Source organism: Strix aluco, chromosome 5 (assembly GCF_031877795.1).
Source record: "Strix aluco isolate bStrAlu1 chromosome 5, bStrAlu1.hap1, whole genome shotgun sequence".
Classification (NCBI taxonomy): Eukaryota; Metazoa; Chordata; class Aves; order Strigiformes; family Strigidae; genus Strix; species Strix aluco.
Window position 1 is genome coordinate 35,761,878 of NC_133935.1, and position 20,561 is coordinate 35,782,438.

Here is a 20,561-nt window from a genome sequence, read left to right on the forward strand (position 1 = left end):
GTTTTTCTATGCCTCTTTGATTTGATACTGGTTTGTAGAAAATTACAATGAGGCTCGGCCTATCACCAAGAAATATGCTGCTGCTGGAAACTCAGAACAAGCCACAGGCCAGCTACATGATTTATTCCCAACTGTAGCTGTAATAGGAACACACCTGTTCATAGAGATGGTGAACATATCATGGTCTGACATGATTAATTAATGAAGAATATAATTGTTTGGTAATCTACCAAATGTGTAAAATTACAGATGAATGAGTGAAATCCTTTCTTCTGTGGATCATAAGACTTTTATGCATGATGCCTCTGAGCACTAGATGTAGCATTCAGATCAATTAGAAAGCTGGAAGATGTGTAAAATTCATGCAGTCAGACAACCATTTCCTCTTAGCTACATATCTGCAACACACAGGCTGGTTTTTTTGTACAAGCTGTTTTAGCTAAGGGCTGGCAGTAATTCACGTTTACTAGATTGCCTGAAGATCTGTGGCTTTTCAGCTAATTACATGCTAATCATTCCTTACCTGGGCTTAAACTCTAAAAAAAACCCCAACAACTTGACACGGAGGGATCTACAATCACATACATGTGTTCTGGGGAATTAATTGAGGCTGCAAGCATACTATCTTGCAATCCAGTTTTCAGACTGTCAGACTTAGCAGTTAAACTTTTTAGGCATATGCCTGTGCAGATCTTAGGGCAAAATTTGACACCATAGTAGCAAATGACAACTTCAGTAAGTTATTTGACTGAACCAGGAAGCTTAACATCAAAAAAGTCACTCTAAATAATTTATAGCCATTTTAAGATTTTTTTAAAGTAATACATTTGGCAAATTTAAATCATATATGATTGATAGGATTATATATCAAAATTATATATCATGTATATATATCATATAGTATATATGCAACATCGTGTATATATTATGTATGTATACTTAATATATATATTACATGTATATATGTATATATACATAATATATATGATAGTGTGTATATATATACATGTATATATATTTGATATATTATTATATATCAAAAATATATATTGTGTATATCAAAATTATATACACAATAATCATATCATCTTGGTATGATTATATATCAAGAATATGAAAACTTAAGAGGTTGAAAAAACTTTAATTTAAAATACAATTTTTCTATAAAAATAGTGGAGGTGCACTAGTAGTGTATAGTGCCATACAGGGCACTTATACAATACAGTGATGGAGTTTATATACATTTATTTTATATATTGTCTTTTGAAACCATTGCACTGCAAGAATGTTTATTTTCTAGTTTGAGGGGTTTTTATTGCAGAGGTTTGAATAAAATAGTTTTTAATCAGAATTTCATCTATTCTTTATACATAGTCCTTTTAATTATATTTCTATTCAAGTCAAAAGCAAAAAACATTGACTTAATGGGAACAGATTATTATTTTAGCATAAGTTTCCCAGTGAGAAAACTGTATCTTTTTATAAAACTTTCTCCCTCTGGTTGTGTTCTGAAAGTTGAATTGGGAGTCCAGGTTGTCCCAAGTTCATCCTGAAGTCTTGCTGTAATGTTCATTATTGTATTTAAGTACCACTGGGTTGTCATGGAAGATGTGGCTTGTTTTATAGTTACATTTTATTTTAAATCTACCAAAAGGAACATTTCACTTACAAAAAAGCAAAAAGCTAGATATGTTCTTTGACTGCTTCTCAGGTACTGAATTCTATCCGCTTGTCCAGTGCCTTTAGAGTCAGTAAGATTTTCACAGAGGGTTGTACTAGTGTGATAGAGCAACATTTTTTAATTTTAGTATTTGATTTTTTTTCCCATTGATATATTTCAAATCTCTAGCATGCTGCAATCTGAAACATGGAGGGGCGGGGAGTACATCACATATAACCTTGTACCATGCTGAGGTCCTTCCCCACAATTTTTTAATCTTTCTGGAGTCAGCCACATAATGGCTTTTAATGAGAATGTGTGAAAATTAGGTACCTAATTTTTCTGTCAATGTGGCTTTAGCTTCTCCATCTTTAACCTAATGCTGCTTAAAAAAGCATTAATGTTCCCTGAATGTCTTCCAGTCAGCAGATACACATGGATGAAAGAAGCCTGTCAGTGAAAAAACCATCTTGATCTTCCTTAATCATTCGTAGATACAGAGAAACAACAAAAATTACATGTTTGCTGACTGCAGATCCCTCCCTGTTAGTTGTAGATGCTTCCTGTGCTTTCAGTTATTGCAATTGACGGTTTTGGTTCTCAGGGGAAGTGTCATGCAGATACCCCTCACATCTCTCCACAGAGGGGCTTACAGCAGACTCCTCCTCTTACAGCCTAAGAATGAAGTGAGATTCTAAATCTTCTGTAATGTAAAAAAACCCCAAGCAACCAAACAAAAAAAAAACCCAAACCTGAGAACCACTGTCTTAATAACTCTTCTTGGCTATCCACTGTGCTTCTCAGCATTGTGCAGCAGTGTGCTCCAGCAGGGCAGATGATGGATTTGTTTGGGGAAAATCATGCAGATGCAATAGATTGAGCTCAGCACAGGGGTCAAGGTTATACATGCTTTTTGTTCCCACCCAAACTGCAGACTCTAGCAGCCATCCAAAATTTTGGGTATTTGGCAAGAACTGTGCCTGTTAGAGGGATTATACTTTATTTTTCCATTCGCACATTTGCGCTCCAAGGATGGATTTATATTTTATGGTTTCCTATTTGTTTCCAGCTATTTTCTCTCACAAACTCCCTCTGCAGTCAACAACACTGTCTCCTTATCTCCATTCCCCACCTGCTGTAAACTGACCTTTGCTACTTGCAGATTAAATCTTGCTGTCCTGGCCACAATAGATTTATTAATTATGTTTGAGAGATGCCTTCAAGAACTTAAGAGCTGTCATCTTTCTCAGCATGGACTAGGAAATATTACAGGTTGTGTTTTCAATCAGATTACTGCCTTCACTTCAAATCACCATAGGAACACGAAATGAGAATAAAATGTGTTTATATCAAAATAAAGAAAAGGAATAAAGTTTAATTGGAGCTAGGAGGAGACTTGTTCTCTACAGTAGACTTCCATCTGGCATTTACACATCTGAATTCCTTGACTAGGTAAGAAGGGGACGGTTTTATACTTAGTGGCATGAGCACAGCAGCAAGGTAGACTCTTTCCTTGCAGTAATGTTAAATCGCTAATGTTGCATATACCAGCTGCACAGTCTGAACCAATCAGATATTTACTACAGCAGTAGGGAATTTAGATTTTGTTCTTGGATCCTGCCATATTCCTGAATATTATGTATCTTTCTTAAAGGTTTTCGTGTTAGAAAAGAGGTTCTTACATTTCAAATCAAAGTTCTGGGGAACCAGCAACATAATTCTATTTACAAAGCAGGTGTTTAAATATCTTGCTGCCTTAAGACCAAAATGCCAAAGTTGGAATTGTTACAAAATCTGCTTCTCTTATCTCTGAAGGGGAAGATGGAGCAGAGTTGACTCTCTCAGAAAATAGGCAGGGTCTGGGGCATTTCTCCCTCATTTCTCCTTACATAAAGAAGGAGGATCTGGGTATAGATGGCAGTCTCCTTGTTTCTGCTAATCCCTTTCTACTTTTCAATCTCCATTTCATTTCTCCCCCAAAAGTAGAAGTGTCCTCCATAGGCCTCCTAGTGAAACTAACCAGGCAAATACCATGTCAGGATCAAATACTGTATTTGAGAATTTCTATTCTTCAGTCTCTGTTCTCTTGAGACTCATAGCTCTGTCTCTTTCATGTGGCCACTGCTTTGGGAGGGCCTGCAGTGGAACAGGCACATGGATATTACTCAAAAGGAAAAAAGAAGTTGTGGGAAGTCTTAAAGTCATTCAGTCCTTATGCACATCCACATCATGCCATCCCACGTTCTTCAGAGGATTGTACGTCCTTGAACTCTGTGGCTGAAAGGAATCCAAGGTGCAGGAGGGATGCACTGCCCTTTCAGCAGCAGATGAGTGTGTACCGATATTGCAAAAGCAAAAAAACCTCTCATTCTCAAGTAGATGAGTTGCAGGTGCATCCCCAGTGCGATGTTCATATTAATGATATAGCTTGGAGGCATCCACTAATTGTAGAGAAGTAAACAGTCTTGTACCACAGGGATTACAGATGCTATCTTATTCTAAGAGGTATTAAATTATGTCAGTGATGCATTTTAAACCTTTTGGACTGAGAGAAGTTAGTAAATATTTGTTACAAGGCAGATTGTAGTTTCAAAATTGGCTTCAAAACTAAATGGTCAAATGTGAACTTTGAGTTTTTATTTCGATTTCATCTCATGCATGATATTGTCAAAGTGATTCACTCAAAAGGAACTGTTTAATGAGGATTCATATGCCTTAAATACATAACAGACTTATGGGTATGATAGTAGGGGGTACATATTTTGAAACGTGCAGTCTGGAATTAATGCCATTTGGGATTAATTGTTGCTACCAGTATGGGAAAATGTTCACATTCTCATAGTGAAGTGGATTCCAGTACATAGTTGAATAGTAAAATTTCCAGTTACAGTCTTCAGATAGCTATTAAAAACCAGAATAGGACAGAGTTAGCAGATTCATTTGCAAAAGTAAAAAGCCAAGATGAAAACTTAAGATTTTATAGGCTCATAAACTTGTACTCAAATTGTATGTATGGAATTGTTAGTGACTTGGCATAGTTGAAAAATGTATTTTTACTGTGTATTTGCAAGATTGAGTATAATTACATATGCAATAAAACCTAAAAATGAACATGGTTTCATTTTGGCCACTGTATGAAAGCTGAGTAATCCAGTTATCAATGTATATATAAGTACATGAAAGTGGTCAACATGGCAAAGTAGAAGTACCAGTGTATCCCATTTCCTCTTGGCAGGAGATAAATACATGAGATGAAAGCATTTTGAGAGTGGTCTGTATTACATCATGGGCTACAGTACATCAAGTGAATGTATGAATATCTTTCTTGGACACCATTCTACATGTGCTCCTGAATTTCTTATTTAGCTGTTTTGTATGTGTGTGTGTGCGCGCACAGAGATACCATGTTTTGTACATTGCAAGAGTATTGAAAAGTATTGTCTTAGTGCTCTCAGTTTTGCACAGAACAAGGTATTGCAGTACAATCCTGTCTTGAAAGGGTTAAAGGCTCTTTAGGGTTATAGATTTTTGTATTTGCATATATTTGCTTTTTAAAAATAAACCGCTAGTTTATATTGTTTTATTCATAGAACAAAGTCCTCTGCCTCTTAAGCCATTGTTATTTACCTTGATTTGGTAGGCACACTGGCAGGGTGGATCTCAAATTAGTTGGATTTTAGTTTATATTCTATATAAACGTCTAGCAGTTCTGCACAGCCAGGTGCTCAAAATCCAGGTGGAAATGCTTTACCCACTTAAGACAATTTGTAGTACTATACTATGGAAATCAGAGTCTGCCGGTGGGTATGGTGGTTTTTTCAGTGAAACTAGAGAAAATCATAATCAAGAACAGAAGCAAGCTTGCAGTCTCTGGCACCGCTGCTCTGGTCACCTTTATGACCAGTTTCAAAAGGAGGAATTAGGAGCAGCCCTGTCCAAGGCTATTCAGGGTTTTGGCATTGTCCTGCGTAATGGCAGCAGTGGGTTCAGATGCAAATTCAGAAGGGTCTTAAATCAGACCTAAATCCAAACCTTTACTGTAAAAGCAAGCACTGTAATAACTAGGCACTTATGCAGAAGATGCCTTCCACTAGACAGATCTCCATTCTGGGTGCTGAGAGAATGAAGCAGCTTCATCACAGCAGCTGCATCACAATACAGGCAAGGCTGCTATTCCTGTTATTCCTTATTTTGAAGAAAAAGAGGCTCTATGTCTTTGGGGGCTCTGGGGAAGCTGAATATATGACACATTAGATTTAGGATGGTCATGCTTTCTTTCATCTTCCTGTGTTTGCAGTGAAGCCTGCTTTATGGTTCTTGAGTTACACATGGCCTTCTTCCACACAGTCATCCACCTGTCCAGTAGGAGTTATTTCAGAAGTGGGACCAAAGCTCAATCTCTGGCACTGCAGACTGTGGAGCATTAAGACTCCTCACTGCAGGAGCAGTGCACCTGAGGAGACAGGGCATGCACATCTGTCCTCAGGTAGACAACCAGCTGATCAGAGGCAGGCACTGGCAACAAGCCTAGAATATCCTTGCTGTTCATCCAGATGATTCTCCTGAAGAAGTGTATTAAAACAAAGACCCAAAGTTACAGTCACAAATAGTGGAGTTCATAGGAACTATGACCAGTTCCAGGCTAGTGAGCACTTGCCCAAAGACAGGGTCCTGTCACTATGATTGCTTCTACATGAGATAAAATCTAATCCTGCTACTACGGTATGAACATGCCTTGGAGCATTAGACCATATGTCAGCATGCACATGACATCCAATGCCAGCCTTCAGCTGTGGCTCCTATAACTTTGGCTCAAATCCATATGCTTCCCATAGAGGCACCAGATGGACAAGAATATTTTGTCATCTCATCATGTCCTCACGGAGTTGATACGGTGGCTAGAACCTGAAAAGCCCAAGGAAAGGAAATACTGACTCCTGTGTCCCACCTTCTTCTTAAATTCTGGTCACAGGCACAGGCAGAGATGCCCACTTGGCCTGCACAGAGGTGTGAAATGTCTGACTATGAAAGCTGTGGGACTTCATCTTAACATCCTAGAATTTAGAGCCAAAGCACTTACAGTGCCTGAGTGAATGGTATTCATATTGTATTTCTGAAAACTCACATTACACATCCTGGCAGCCACCTGCTCCATTAAAAAGAAAGGAACAACAAGCAAATAGTATGAGCTCACCATGACAACTCAAAACTGTTGAAGTCTGGAAACTGCTTGGAAATAATAATTACATGGTGGACTTCAGTTACTGTATCACTGGGAGTCAAGCGGGGGGAAGAGCGCTGTGTGTTTTTCATGATAGCACTGTCATAATAACAAAGGATATTATTCCACTGCCCAACTGTTTGTTGCAATGGGGGTACAAGTACAAAATTGCTTTCCAAAACCATGTTTCTACACTGGACTACAGTATTCCAGAACACCTCTGCACAAATCCTGGGGTTTGTATGGTTTGCAAGCTGATAAGGGTAATCACCTGGTCCTTACCAGCTGAGACAGTTTGGCTTAATAAATTACAAATGCCCATCAGTCTCTGATTCATTTCCTAATTTGCCAGCTGTAATTTAATAGTATCTTGATGAGCTGTTTCATTCAGATACAGTATTCTGGCAGTTCATGACCTCAATTAAATAGTAAAGATCAGGTCTGCTCTAGACAAACCCAGGTGAATGTGGAGCAGATAAGGAAGATGATTAAATTACAAACTACTGGTCTAGATGAAAGAGGACTCCCAGATGGGTAGTACAACGTGGCCTTGCCAACAGGAAGCTTCACCTTTATGGCAAATAAGATAGTGCAAATTAGACCAAAAAGCTAAAGTAAATGAATGTAGTAGCTGTGTTTGTATAGCGTGTTGGAGAAGAAGAGGAATTTTGCTGCTAAGGAGGCGAGGAAGGAGATAATTACAATAATCAAAATGGGAGACAAAGAGCTCCTGAGTGTAGCTGTCAGGATAGAAAGAAAGGACAAAAGTTGGATGATTGCTGGGTTGCCAGATGATTAAAGTGATGTTGTCATATTTATGAATATTTTGTCTGGCTATGAGCCTATGCGGGGTATATTTCTGATAGATGTATGTACTGCAGCTTCCATACAGTCACTGCCATGCTTTCTGTGCATTGAAATGAAATTTTATGAAAAAGCTTATTTGAGATCTATTATAGAGGCACACACACACACACACACACGTATACACAGGTATGTACTTGCTCTGCTTTTGGCAGGGTTACCATTTCTTTCTTCACTCAGCTTGGAGATGTGCAAATCAGATTAGTGTCTTCCTTCAGATTCTGTTAGATTCTTCAGGATGTTTTACCATTTAATCTTTCATTCTTTAAAAATGCCTAGCCTTCTGGGGGAAGGAGCTTTCTCCAGGATAAATTGACACTTGATTGTCATCTTGAGTCTCTTGTCATTTGATACTGAAAGATGCAACAGTCCTCTCTATTACACGGATGGGTGGGCCTCTCCTTGAAACTTTAATTAGAGGTTTTAGCCTTCATGGCATGGACACTAATTGCAGAATGTAGCTGGATCTGTAGCTTTGAATTTTATGCTGGCAAAAATGGAGTCTCATTTGATTCTGGAAGGAATGAGATCTGATAAGGGGACTTGATTACAGGTTTTTTCTTCTAAGCTTTTGTTTGTTTTGCTCTCTAGTGTTAGCATCACCTATTTTTCAGACTCTTTTTTCAGATAAAGTCTGTGTTTTCAAGCTTATATCTATGCTGGTTTATTTTTCTCGAAGAATACAAAACCACTGCTACTACTTTTGTTCAGCTGCTCTAATAATCTTTCTAGAGGCCAATTCTAGACCTTTCAGTGTGTTTACACTTTCATTCTGTGTGCTGATGTTTCTTCATATGTAGCTGTAACTGAACTTACTCTCAAGAAAATGTTTGATTGATCTGTGATTGTTTGCAGATACTCCCACGAGTGACTGTTCTCTGGACATTATCTACTTTATCTACAGTAGTTTTGTATAGAATAGTCTAGTCTGTCATTGCCTTCCACCTTAAAAGAATTCAAATTAGCTATAAACTATTATACCGTATTTGGTTTTTTGTTTGGTCGGGTTTGGGTTTGTTTTAGTAAATCTAATCTGTAAACTAATCAACAGGTTTCTCTGCAGACAACTTAAATATTTTCCCAGTCTGTTCAGCAGGAAGTATCTTTGCTCTGTGCATCATATTGAAGGCATACAGAAGTAGACTAACATAAAAGAAAAAATAGCCTTATAGGAAAGCACGAACTGTAGGTAGGAGAACCTGACACTGAGGGAATGCAGAATAAGCATCCATTCTAATTCATGTGTAAAGCAGCTTCCAGTAGCAGCTGCACTCGAGGAAGTGCAGACAGTCAGACATGACAAGATGCAATGTTGGACTGACAGATTGACTGGCAAGCCTAGAGGGTTGCAGGGATACCTTGTGTCACAAATACAACTGCAAGAAGGCAAGAGAGTGAGACATTTCTAAAGAACAACTAATTGCAGCAAAGAAACAGTACTATGAGAAGTACTGCACTGTTGGAGTTTACTGTTCCAGTTTACAGCTGGAAAGAGCAGGAAGAGGGGAGGCAGGGATGAATGGGACATATCAGATCAATGTCTTAAACATGCACGTTTTGGGAAACTGATCGCATGACTGGTCTTTTTAAGCCTGGCAAACTTACTTCATTCTCTTCCTATTGTGCTAGAAAATAGGAGAATTTTTACCATCCTTGCAACAAACTGTAAAGCTCCTTTTAGTTTTGTAACTACAAGGCAGCTATTTCAAAAGCCCAGAGCATAGTCAGCTCAAGAAGTCAAATATTTGGATAAGTACCTTTTGTTTAACTTACCTATTTTGTCAGAAGAGAAAGAGCACTGTTCTTGCAATGCAACAGAACTCTTAACAGCATCTTCACTTTGATTTCAGAAGTCTACAGAACAAATGAAGAAAGTACCAACCATTGTCCTGTCTGTCTCTTACAAGGGAGTCAAATTTATCGATGCAACAAATAAGGTATGTGCAATTGTTCAATATTAGCTTTTATTTCTCACAAATAGGAATACCTATGAGGCTGGATCTGTAAGAGCACCAGACCAGAGGGGGGACAGAGTTGCACTTTGTGTTTTCTTCTCTTTTTTTCTTTTCTCTCCAAAATGGATGTAATCTCATTGTCATTCTGCAGAAACTCAGTCTGGAGGACAAGTGAAGTAGCTTTAATGGCTCATTTAATGGCTCATGGAACATTGTGTTCAACCTTCTGCCATTAAAAGTCAAACTTATCACAAAAGACATTTGGCAAGGAGCCTCTGTGGAATCCTTTACCATGTTCTTCCCTATACAGTTCCTTAAATATGCAGAAAAAATATATATATTTGTTCATTAATATAATTTTGGCAAAAAAAAAAGGTGTCTCAAGAATAAAGGTGCAAGGTTTTATCCAGGGCCAGCCATTGTAAGAATAAGAAACGTGAGCCTTAAATGTCCTTTTCAAATGTCAGAGACTCTCTGAGAGCTGTTTTCCTGGTACTAGCCATTTGATTCCCTGAACTTCAGCAGCTTCCTAACAGTTGTTCCGTATTTTCTTCATCTTTCTGTGTGGCAATGCCCCTGCACTTTGTTTCTTACATTTTAAAATACATGCAGCATATTTTTAAAAATAAAACAAAAAACCCCACAAAAAAACCCCACAAAAGCATAAATTGAGAGGTCAGAAAATTCAGTGATAGAGCAATGGGTTACTGTTTAACCAAAGTAAAATGTAGAAGCTCTGTAAGCAGGAGTAAAGTAATGCATGAATTTCTCCAGGTGTCTGAAATGGCAAGAAAATACAATCCATACTGATGCTTGCATATGAATAGAAAAGAAATCTTTTCTGTTATGTGCCTGAAAGTAAGCGGTATAAAAAATAAATCCGACAACCCAGCTACCTGACCAGGTTAATAATGTATATAACTTCTTTGTGTTGCTGAACATTCAGACCACACGACACATCTAACCCAGTATCCGTCAAACTTGCCAAATCAGTCAGTTTTTAAAGGTGTTTAACTAGAACTGGGTTTTAAGTGAAGGAATGAAAGCAGATTTGTGAACTTTTGCTGGAGTTTGGAAGCCATATCTAGGGTCAGAAGATGGCATGAAAGAAAATCAGAGGTGAAATTACTGTTATGTCAAGTCTGGCATATTTGCCAGAGCAGAGAGGCCAGGGATTCCTGTCAGCTCCTTTTTCTTCCATTGGCTCAAATCTGAGGATCTACAGCTATCATTTCCTTTGTGTTCTCTGATGTGCAGGGCATAAATCAGGACATTGTAATGCTATTAACTCTAACTTGGGTAAGGTTGTTTTCAGCTCTTAAATCTCCTCTGTAGTATAAAGGATGTAACTGCAATGTCCTTAGGTTTACAAAAAAAAACCCAAAAAACCAAAACAGAACAAAAGGAGCTTCCAGTATCTCTTTACACAGTGCATATAATCTTATGTAAGATGGAAACTTGAAAGAAGTTTGGCAAATTGTATTAGGTGGCTCTAGACCAGTCCCACTGAAATTTTACGCTGAGTAGTGCAATAGATGTATTTGATGGAGGTAAATAATGCCACAGTCCTGTTTTTTTTCTCAAGTGGTAGATCGCTTTCTCTCCAGTTCAAAATCTGCACTGCCTTTTCTGTAAAAACCAGGTAATAGCCTGCAACTCTCCCAGGAGCGTTGTTATCATCCTTGTCCACAGTGTGCTGTACCCAATTTCTTCAAGACCCAAAACAGATTAGCACTAAGGTGAGATCCTATTCAGACTTGTACTGCTTCCATATGAGCTTATAGTTGACAGCGCTGGGCACCACTTAGCAATAAATGCATACTTTTTAATGACAAAAATAACTAGCAGTTACGTGCTTGAAAACTCAGCTCTCATGGCTGTTCATCCTTTTCCTTTGTGCCACCAAGCTAAGAATTTGTATTCCAAGTTGTAGCAGGCAAAGCTTCAGGTGACAAAGGGCCCTGACCTCATTCCACGACAGCTATTTCAGTGGCGCCTTGAAGCTTGGCATGACACCACTTTGACATGACACCATTTCTTTGCAAGTGAGGCCAGAAAGAAATTGCTGCTTAGGAAAAAGCAGACTTGCAGAATTTTCTCATGGGTCATAGCTAACCCTAACTTCTGGATGTTTTCTGCCAGGAGGGGGATTGGCTGACACGAGGTAGCAAGCAAAAGGAAGGCTGCTTAGCAAAAGCCTGATCTCTCCAAGGTATTTCCTTGGCAGAACCAGAACCAACTTTCAGCTTCCCTGGTTTTTGAGAAGCATCAGAGGTTTCTCTTGCCAAACTGAGTGACAGTTTTTAGAATGACAACTGTAGAGTGTCAATCAATGCCTGAGGAGTGTACCTAAATTGGCGAGAGCTGGTTCATAGCCTTGTAATTTCTATAGAATGGGTCTACTGGAGTAGTGACCCTAGGAAACAGTAAACACATGCACAGAAAATGTTTGATTTTGAAAGATCACTGATGATATCCTATAGAAGCTAGGGAAAAACTCAATTTCACTACTAATTTCCATCCAGAAGACTCAGTTTAGGCATACTTCGTTTTATTCAAAGCAAACTTGATATGGGTATGTTTCCAAACTTCACTTGAATTAAAATTAAAACATTAAAACAATCTTTATGAGTTTTGACTCAAGTGCAAAACCCTGTGTCAACCCCAGGTCATCCAGGAAAAGTTTCAGCACAGGAGAGCTCTTTTCACAACACTGCATAAATTCAGGTGATTACTTTGTGGCTCATGATTTGGCATAAATACTTCATGTGATTTCAAGACCTCTCAAGCTTTAATTCTTTCTTCTTTCTAAATACAACATCAATGACAGTATATTACAGCTGTATCTGTGGATATCTAAATCCCTGGTTTTGGTATAATTGTAATTCTCATCAAAATCTTTATTGAGGGTAAAAGTTATCAATTCAAGAACAAAGAAAATAAAATGCTTACAGTAACATAAAAAGCAAATGATTGTTAAGCAGAGATTATACATGTCATAAATTGGCATATATTGAAACATAAGTACTGATTTTGTAATTTTTATGAATAATACATTAAACAGAAATAATCAAGTATGTTGCAACAATTTAAGATTAAGAGGATTATTTCATTTCTTCAGTAACAGTTTCCTTATCTTAGTTTTTCCATAATTCGAAATTTGGAATGCTTTTTATTAAGATTTTTCCTAAGCCACGACTTCTTCAATTGGATACTTTAATATGTCTTTCGAAAACTTGACACTTACATGCAAGAAGGAAAGTTGCCACTTAGCAAATGAAAGAAGATATGGCAAAGCTTCTTAAGTAACTTAGTTGCATATATTTCCTGTTCTTTAAAAAAAAAAAAAAGAGGGTGAGGAAAGGAGATGGGAAGGAAAAGAGAGGGGTGAGGGAAAACCAGAGATGCTCAGAGATTGTTTTCACTTGTACAGAAGCAACTGAGGCAGCAGCAAATGGTGGCTCTGCGAGGGACCAGGACACTACAGATATCAAGTTCTGTGGCGCAATAGCGATGTCATGCTGCAGCAGGCTTGTTCACATTGGGTGATTGTGGAAAAGCCAGAGCTACAGCCAGCAGGGCTACAATTCAGAAAAGTGTATAAACTAACCACCAAGTAAATTCATATTTAATGAATCATTCTTCTGTTTCAGTAAATCATTTGAAATGTGTGTGTTGCTGAAGCAAGGCCTAATCATAAGCCACTCTGCAGTATCTTCTTCTCTGGCTTCATGGTTCCTTTGGCCTGAACACAATAATTGCATATCAGCAATTTATGTAATGAATATCCATCATTTCCTCCAAAGCTTTAAGACAGCTTTTTTTTATTTCATCAGACAGACATGCCCCACCTCTATCTCAATAGTATGCTATAGCTTACATTGGCTGTTGCAAGTAGTGTTGCTCGGTGCATGAATGGTTTAATTTTTCTACACCTCTCTTACAGGATGCTGTTGTCAGTAAGTGGAGAAAAGTTGCCAGATCCTCCTGTAGTTATCTTTTTACTAAGTAGAAGCCTTTCAAGAGCTCAGGGTTTCAATTATAAGTGATGTTTGGTGTTTTTTTCCTCTTGAAAAAGTATAACTGAAATTTGTCTAACAACACGTGCAAAAACCTCAATATTGAGCCTGTTAGATTTCACCAGATCCTGTCTGTCGGTAGACTGAAACAGTGTCATGTAGCGATCATTATACAGAAAGCCAGCAGCATCGTAAAATGCTTGTATAGTGCTTTGAAACTGTATTTACAGCCGTATGCCAAGAAAGATGTCTCTTTGTCATAGGATACTGAATAAATTGTACAAAACTCAAGCAGACTCATAGGGAAGATTCTAGAATGTAATTGTCTCCTACCAGGTTATTGGCAATTTTAGATATCATTGGAGAGGGTCAAAATTCCAATGACCTGTGTAAGATCACACATGGCGTATATTAAATATCTGCTTATTAAGAAACTTCTGAAGTACTTCAGTACAGCAGATAAACATAAAAGCAAATCTAAACCCACGCCTTTTACTGCTCTTTTAATTCCTAAATTGATTGAAAATATTTTTTTAAACAGAATATTATTGCTGAACATGAAATCCGTAACATTTCCTGTGCTGCACAAGACCCTGAAGACCTTTCTACATTTGCGTACATCACTAAAGACTTGAAGACTAATCACCACTACTGCCATGTATTCACTGCATTTGATGTGGTCAGTGTATAGAAGATACTTCATTTAATAGTTCTTTGTATTAGTAATAATTTTTTAATTCTATTAAAACGTTTTCAGGGTATATGGTGATTAATGGAAGATATTATTCTTTACCGCATGAAAAGACTAATCTACTATGGGATAGTAAAAGGACATTTCTGGAGAAGAGCAAAGATATTCTTTGATATTATCTCATTTCCCATCTGAAATAACTCACCTCTGTAATCTCAGCTGTTGACTGTAAACTTAGTGAGTAGCTTTTCATACGAGTCTTCACATGTAATTCTTCTAACCTAAGCTATAGCCTTCCAAGAAGTTTGTAACAAGCAGGTTTGGCCACCCATTCTGAAATCTCAGCACACGCCAAATAAACAGATCAAAACTGGATCAATGTGCGTTATATACAGTGCTCAATCCTGCTAAGAGGTAGGTTCGGGAACTAGCTTAAACTAAATTTGCATGACGTCCTGCATTTTTGACTGCATTGTACTGCCTGTGCAGTCAGGGAATGATGGGTTTGATGATGTCCAGCTTTTTGGCTTTAACCCTCATGTGTCCATCCCATGCCAGCCAGCAAGGGGTGAGAGGGTTGGACACTTTCTTGTGGGATCCCTTTAAGCCTGGATACATCCCACCCTCATGAAGCAGATATGGGCTGCTTTTCAGACCAGAGGTCAGATGTTACCACCATAAGTGCTTTCTTCAGCTTTCTTATTCTGCTGTTCCATGACTTTGTGATGCAGTGTAAGCTGGATCAGTCCCAATAACTCAAACATCTCTCTAAATATTGTTTAAACTTTTTGACATTATATTGAATAAACTGGAAAAACTGAAGCTTCCTCTGCAAATGTGTAGAGAATGTATGAAAAGTTTTGCATTTATTTTAATCAGAGAACTAAAACATTTACAGATCTGACAAGACCACACAGGTAGCTAATTACATATCTCAAGAGGTCCTAGGAATATTTGGCTACTACACTGAATCTGAAAGATTTGAAACATCTGTGATAACAGAGATCTCTGCATTGTCCTTTCTGTGTTCTTGAGTAAGAAGTTACCCCTGTAACCATCAACAGATTATTATTATTAGATGGTCCATTTGTTCTGCTCTGCTCTCCTCTCTGTCATGTCAGCGCAAGTTTTATCTTAAGAAATAATGCAGATATGGAATTTGGGGAAATTTTCTATTAACAGCACCCTTACCTTTTCAAAAAGATTGCTTTTGTTTTGAAAATAGCAAATTGATCCTTAAAATCTTACTTCCTTGTTCCAATCTTCTTGCCTAAAAATCTCCAAAATGTTCTTTCAGCAAAAGCCCTTACAGCTCCTGTTATTTTGGTGGAAGTTCTTCCTATATTTATGCTTCTCAGATGGTGATGCACAGACTACTAGTGTTTCAAGAAATCATGAACACATATAATTAATCAGTCATGCTGTTTTCAGCTAAATAAGTCAAATCTCAAAAATAGAGATGTCTGAACTGAGGTATTTTATTTGGGACATTGCAGAGTGATAGCATGTAGGAGAGTTTAAATAACTAGATGTACAGAAAGGTAGGTTAGAAGGAATTTTAGTGTTTTAGTTCAGTGCTTTTGTTGTTTGAATTTCGTGCTGACATTTTAGTGTCCGCAGGGAGTATAAAAAAATTCTAAACTGTGTTAAAAATAGGTAGGCAATGGTCAACAAGATGTTACATTATATAGAATTTAGTGATCAGTGAATCAACTGAAATTAGACTGTTTGAGTGAAGTTATTATTTCTCCTGATCCATTTAAATACTTAATGGTTTCAAAGTATTGCAGTTTCATTTATAGGCTTAATAATCAAGCACAAACATAAAACCAGGTATAGCAGATGAAATTAATTTTCTCCTTGCTTGGCAAGAAAAGAATAGTAATCCAGGAATAATTACAACATTTTGCTCACTTCCAGTACCTTAGGAGGAGCATTTAATATGCCAAGCACTTTAAATGGCTATTTTAAGCACTACAGAAAATGTAATGTCTAAGTGTCTTAACTTAGTTTTCTCCTGCAACATAATCCTCAGTGGGGTGTTATCTACTCAAATATTCTGGTTTTGTGTTGTTTTATTTATCAGGAAGCATTTTTGATGCAAGTACAAGCTCCATAAAAAATAGCTAGATATTCAGAACACAAGCATTCAGTAAATTAAATTTTCTATTTAAAGTCTTAACACTTATGTTAGCCTAATCTTCCAGTTTGCTAATAGAAACAATCCTACCCATTTGTCAATGGATAGAAGTCCTATCATGTTAAGAAAAAATAAAGTTTAAAATGGTAGAAATCCACCATAAGCTGTGAAAAAGATGCATCTTAAATCATATATATTATAGTAATACAATATATGCAACGGTATGAAAAAAAAAATCACTCTCTTAGGTCCTTCAGTTCCTCAGGAAATGTTGGCAAGAACAATTTTTTTGCAGATAGGAAAGCATTTTAGTGTAGTGACGTGTCAACTACCAACATTACCGATACTACTTAGGAGTGATTGTACACGTAACCTGTCTACTCAGAGTTAAAATTCTATAATCAAAATTGCAAAAACATCAGACTTGATTAAAGAATATTGAAGTGGACAAGGTTTTTGGGAAGAAGAGGATTTATTGCTCAATATTTGAAGTCCACTTCACTCATTCACTTATAAAGCAGCCCTAAAATTACCGGTGAAGGATTCCCTCTGGAGAAACAAACCATCATAACAGTTTCTATACCAACTTCTGGTTCATATATGGGAGACATCCAAAGTAATTTCCATCAGATATACTTTCATTGCCCAATGCACCTCTTAACAGAAGACAGCTGGAATAAATTGGAACAGTTTCTGCTCTTCCTTATGCCAAGGATTAGACCAGTGCTCTGCATAACACAAAAACATTTTTCTTCTTTTCTGTGTTCTGTTGTCCTTCGTTGCACAGACTTAGCTTGATAAGAATTGGAAACTGCTAGTATACATACTTAGCAGAGAAGAAAAAGCATGCATTTTGGTCTCAAAGTTCTGTTCATTGCCTTCTTCCAGGGCATTAGGGGACTTTACAAAATTTTCCTCTGTTCCTATGATCAAGGTTCAATCAGCGTGGCATGCCCATGTCTCCAGAAGAGAAAACTTCTTTCCTTTGCAGTACCCAGAGGCAGTGTGCCCAGACAGTCCCCTCTCTGGGGCATATTAGCTAGAATATGTAAAAAAACATTTAAGTTGCTCCTGGTGAACTTCTTGAGACAGAGCACACTCAGCCATCAGCTCATGAGCAAATATCCTCTCTTGTCTACATCGATGGCTTTTGCAACAGCATGAAAGGCCTGCTTTGAAGGCCTGTTTCCATCCTCCCATTGCATACAAGATATCTTTCTGTGCTGTACTAAAAGAGAGGGATGGATTCAGAAGAGTTTGCCATCCACAGCTGCTTTAAATCCAGAATGAGAAGGGGTCAAGGATTTACGTTGCAGGAGTCCCTGATCATGAGAGCCTCATGCAGCCCAGGAGTCCACAGCTGTTACAAACAAATGCCAGCCATGCTGGTCTCATCACACTGTCCTTGACGAGCTGAGCTTTATTTCCCTTGAACGCATAAAGGCTGACACGTTGGAAAGCACAGACAAATGCCCTTTCCATATCCACCCAAAAGTAAAAGATTTGTGGTCTGGAGGGATAAAGCATATGTATGCTTAACAGTGTAAATGTATATGTGTGTCAGCTCTGCATCTCTCGTAACTCCCATTACTAGTAAGTAACCTTCCCTTCTTGTCAGGCTTTTATAGCAGCAGTCTTCAACATTTGACCTTGAAGACTCTAGTATGACTAAGCAGTAGGCTACTGATTTCATCCCAGGGGATGGATATTGTGGACTGGGTTGGGATTTTTCAGAAAGTAAAGATTCCATATATTCTGTTGTGCTCAATTTTGACAACTGCGATTTTAAGTTCAGTACCTTGAACACAGGGTATGCTAATTGAAATTCCTACACATCCGATGTGATGGGTAGCTCACATCGGATCATCTGCAGCTCACTAATCATCTGCAAGACTCCAAAGGAAGCATCTTCAGTAAATTGAAAAAGACCAGATTTGACACTGATCTTAAAGAAGGAAAAAACAATCATCACCTAAAAGCAAAACCCCATAAAATCCTCATTATAGCAACAGTGCTTTCCCAAAAACGCAAAATGTTAGTTTTTCCAAAAATTCCTTTGCAAGTGAAATTTTAAGTTTTTATAGCTCAAAAGACAGAAACCTTACTCTCTTTCTTAAAATATTCCTGAAGCCTCAGCATAGCTTTATAGAAGCCTGAAAACACAATGAGGAAGCAGTGCCTGCTGCAACTTACACAGTAAAAAAGTCAGTTAAAATGTGAGAACATTAGCCATTGTAGTAGGTTGGCTGAGTGAAAGTGGCTGAAGAATCTTGACTCAGACTTGCACTGGGGCATTGAATTGTAACATTACATGGCAAACAAGGCAATTGACCTCAATTTCTCATCTCCCAGAAATGGTTGCTTAAAGGCGTTAGCTTACTGACTTTCCTTCTCTGCTGTGCCGAGCAGGGAATAGAATTGTAGCAGCCTCAGAAGCACCATGGTCCTAAAAGTTTTGCCTCCTTTCTAAAGAGCTTGCTGGGGTGCTGTGAGGGTCAATGTCTTCTACAGTGACCAGGGGGTCTACAACTTCCGTGCTAAGCATCTTGAGACCTGTTTCTTTCCTTTTGTGCCACATGACAAATTCAAATAGCCCCCTCACTCCATCAGAAAAATTGCCACAACAGATTTTGTGGTTTGGTTTTCTACCCCCATCCCCAATGGAATCCTTCTCTTACCTCTCTGGTATAGCCCCTGCAAGAATCCATACTAACTCTAATCCTCATTTACCTCTCCCAGTACTACAGGTGAAAAATTCCTCAAACCAAATTTATTTACTTCTGTCTTTTTCAAAATACAATTTTTCAGATAGCTTTTTTTTAATTTTACAAGGTACAGTTTTAAAGCCCTCCTTGCCTCCATTTGCAGACTTCTCTTTGTCAAGGCTCTACTGCAGTACACAATGTATGAAATTTATGTACAAGTTACAGTTCAGTTTACATTTTGAATATTGAACAGAACAGTGAATGTTCTATTTGCTATTATTTCAAATATTTATTAACCATACAGTTACATGTTTCCCACAGCTTTCAGGCTCCAGGCAGGCCTATTTTTTCATTTTACAGACTACAAAAGAAAACAAATCATAGTGGCTTCTGATGAGATGCAGGACTCAGACTAGATTTATGGCACAGCATGGCAAACTCTCTGCTTGTCTGCACTCTTTATCTCTGAGCTTTTCAGGACTGTCTCCCTGTGACCTTTTTGTATGCCACCGGACGGCACATTTTCTCAGTCCCACTAGTATTACAGTCTGTTTTTTCTACAAGCCATTACTACACCCTGTCCTGTTGATGTATACCTTAGCAATAATAATAACCACTGTAGCCAGTCCTGTGAAGATATATTACTACTATCTTACTGTCATGACAGCTGATTAAGATGTCTTTAGAATGATATTCTTGTCCTACTAATAGGCATCCTCCATTTCAAATAACATTATTGTGTACCTTTTTAACAATTATACTCTGTTGATCTTAACTGCATAGCCAACAAACATTCTGCTAAAAGGCAGGACACTTTCTAATAGTCTCTTTAGTCTTTCATTTATTACTCCACTGGCAAACCATCCTGTGTTTCTCAGTCCTGGCCAGTTTCCTTAAGTTAAAGGGGAGACAATTTGAGACTACTGCTATCAAATCAGGCAGACATTTTTATTTGGGAAGCTATGAAACTTTGGCTAGCTTGCTGTTGTAACTGCAGTCATAGCAGCTGAGAGCATATCCCACTGGAGGAGCATAATTGTTTTCTGTCTGACCTAACAAAGACCAGAGCTGGCACCTTTATAAGAAACTCGTATAATGAGCTAAATATGTTGAATTGAGCCTATACTATCTCAGTATACATGTGTGATAACAAAGGGATGGAATTTCTTCGTAACTACCATGAAATTACAGTGTAGGGCATGAAATAAAATGCTTACCCTTTTAATTGTGTTTTAATAATTAAAGGGCAGATAGTGTACTTCCAAGTGTCTTGCATTGCTTCCTGGCTTACTGCAAACTCAACAGT

General features: G+C 37.9%; 1 protein-coding gene across 7 annotated transcripts in view; it reads left to right on the plus strand.

The window, feature by feature from the left end:
- The window catches only part of ANKS1B (ankyrin repeat and sterile alpha motif domain containing 1B), a 447,745-nt gene that overhangs the window by 422,630 nt on the left and 4,554 nt on the right, over nucleotides 1-20,561 (plus strand). For all 7 annotated transcript variants that reach the window (XM_074826981.1, XM_074826982.1, XM_074826977.1 and 4 more), the window contains 2 exons: nucleotides 9,596-9,682; nucleotides 14,261-14,398. In XM_074826981.1, the coding sequence (XP_074683082.1) occupies nucleotides 9,596-9,682; nucleotides 14,261-14,398 (225 nt within the window). The remainder of the gene's footprint in view (nucleotides 1-9,595; nucleotides 9,683-14,260; nucleotides 14,399-20,561) is intronic.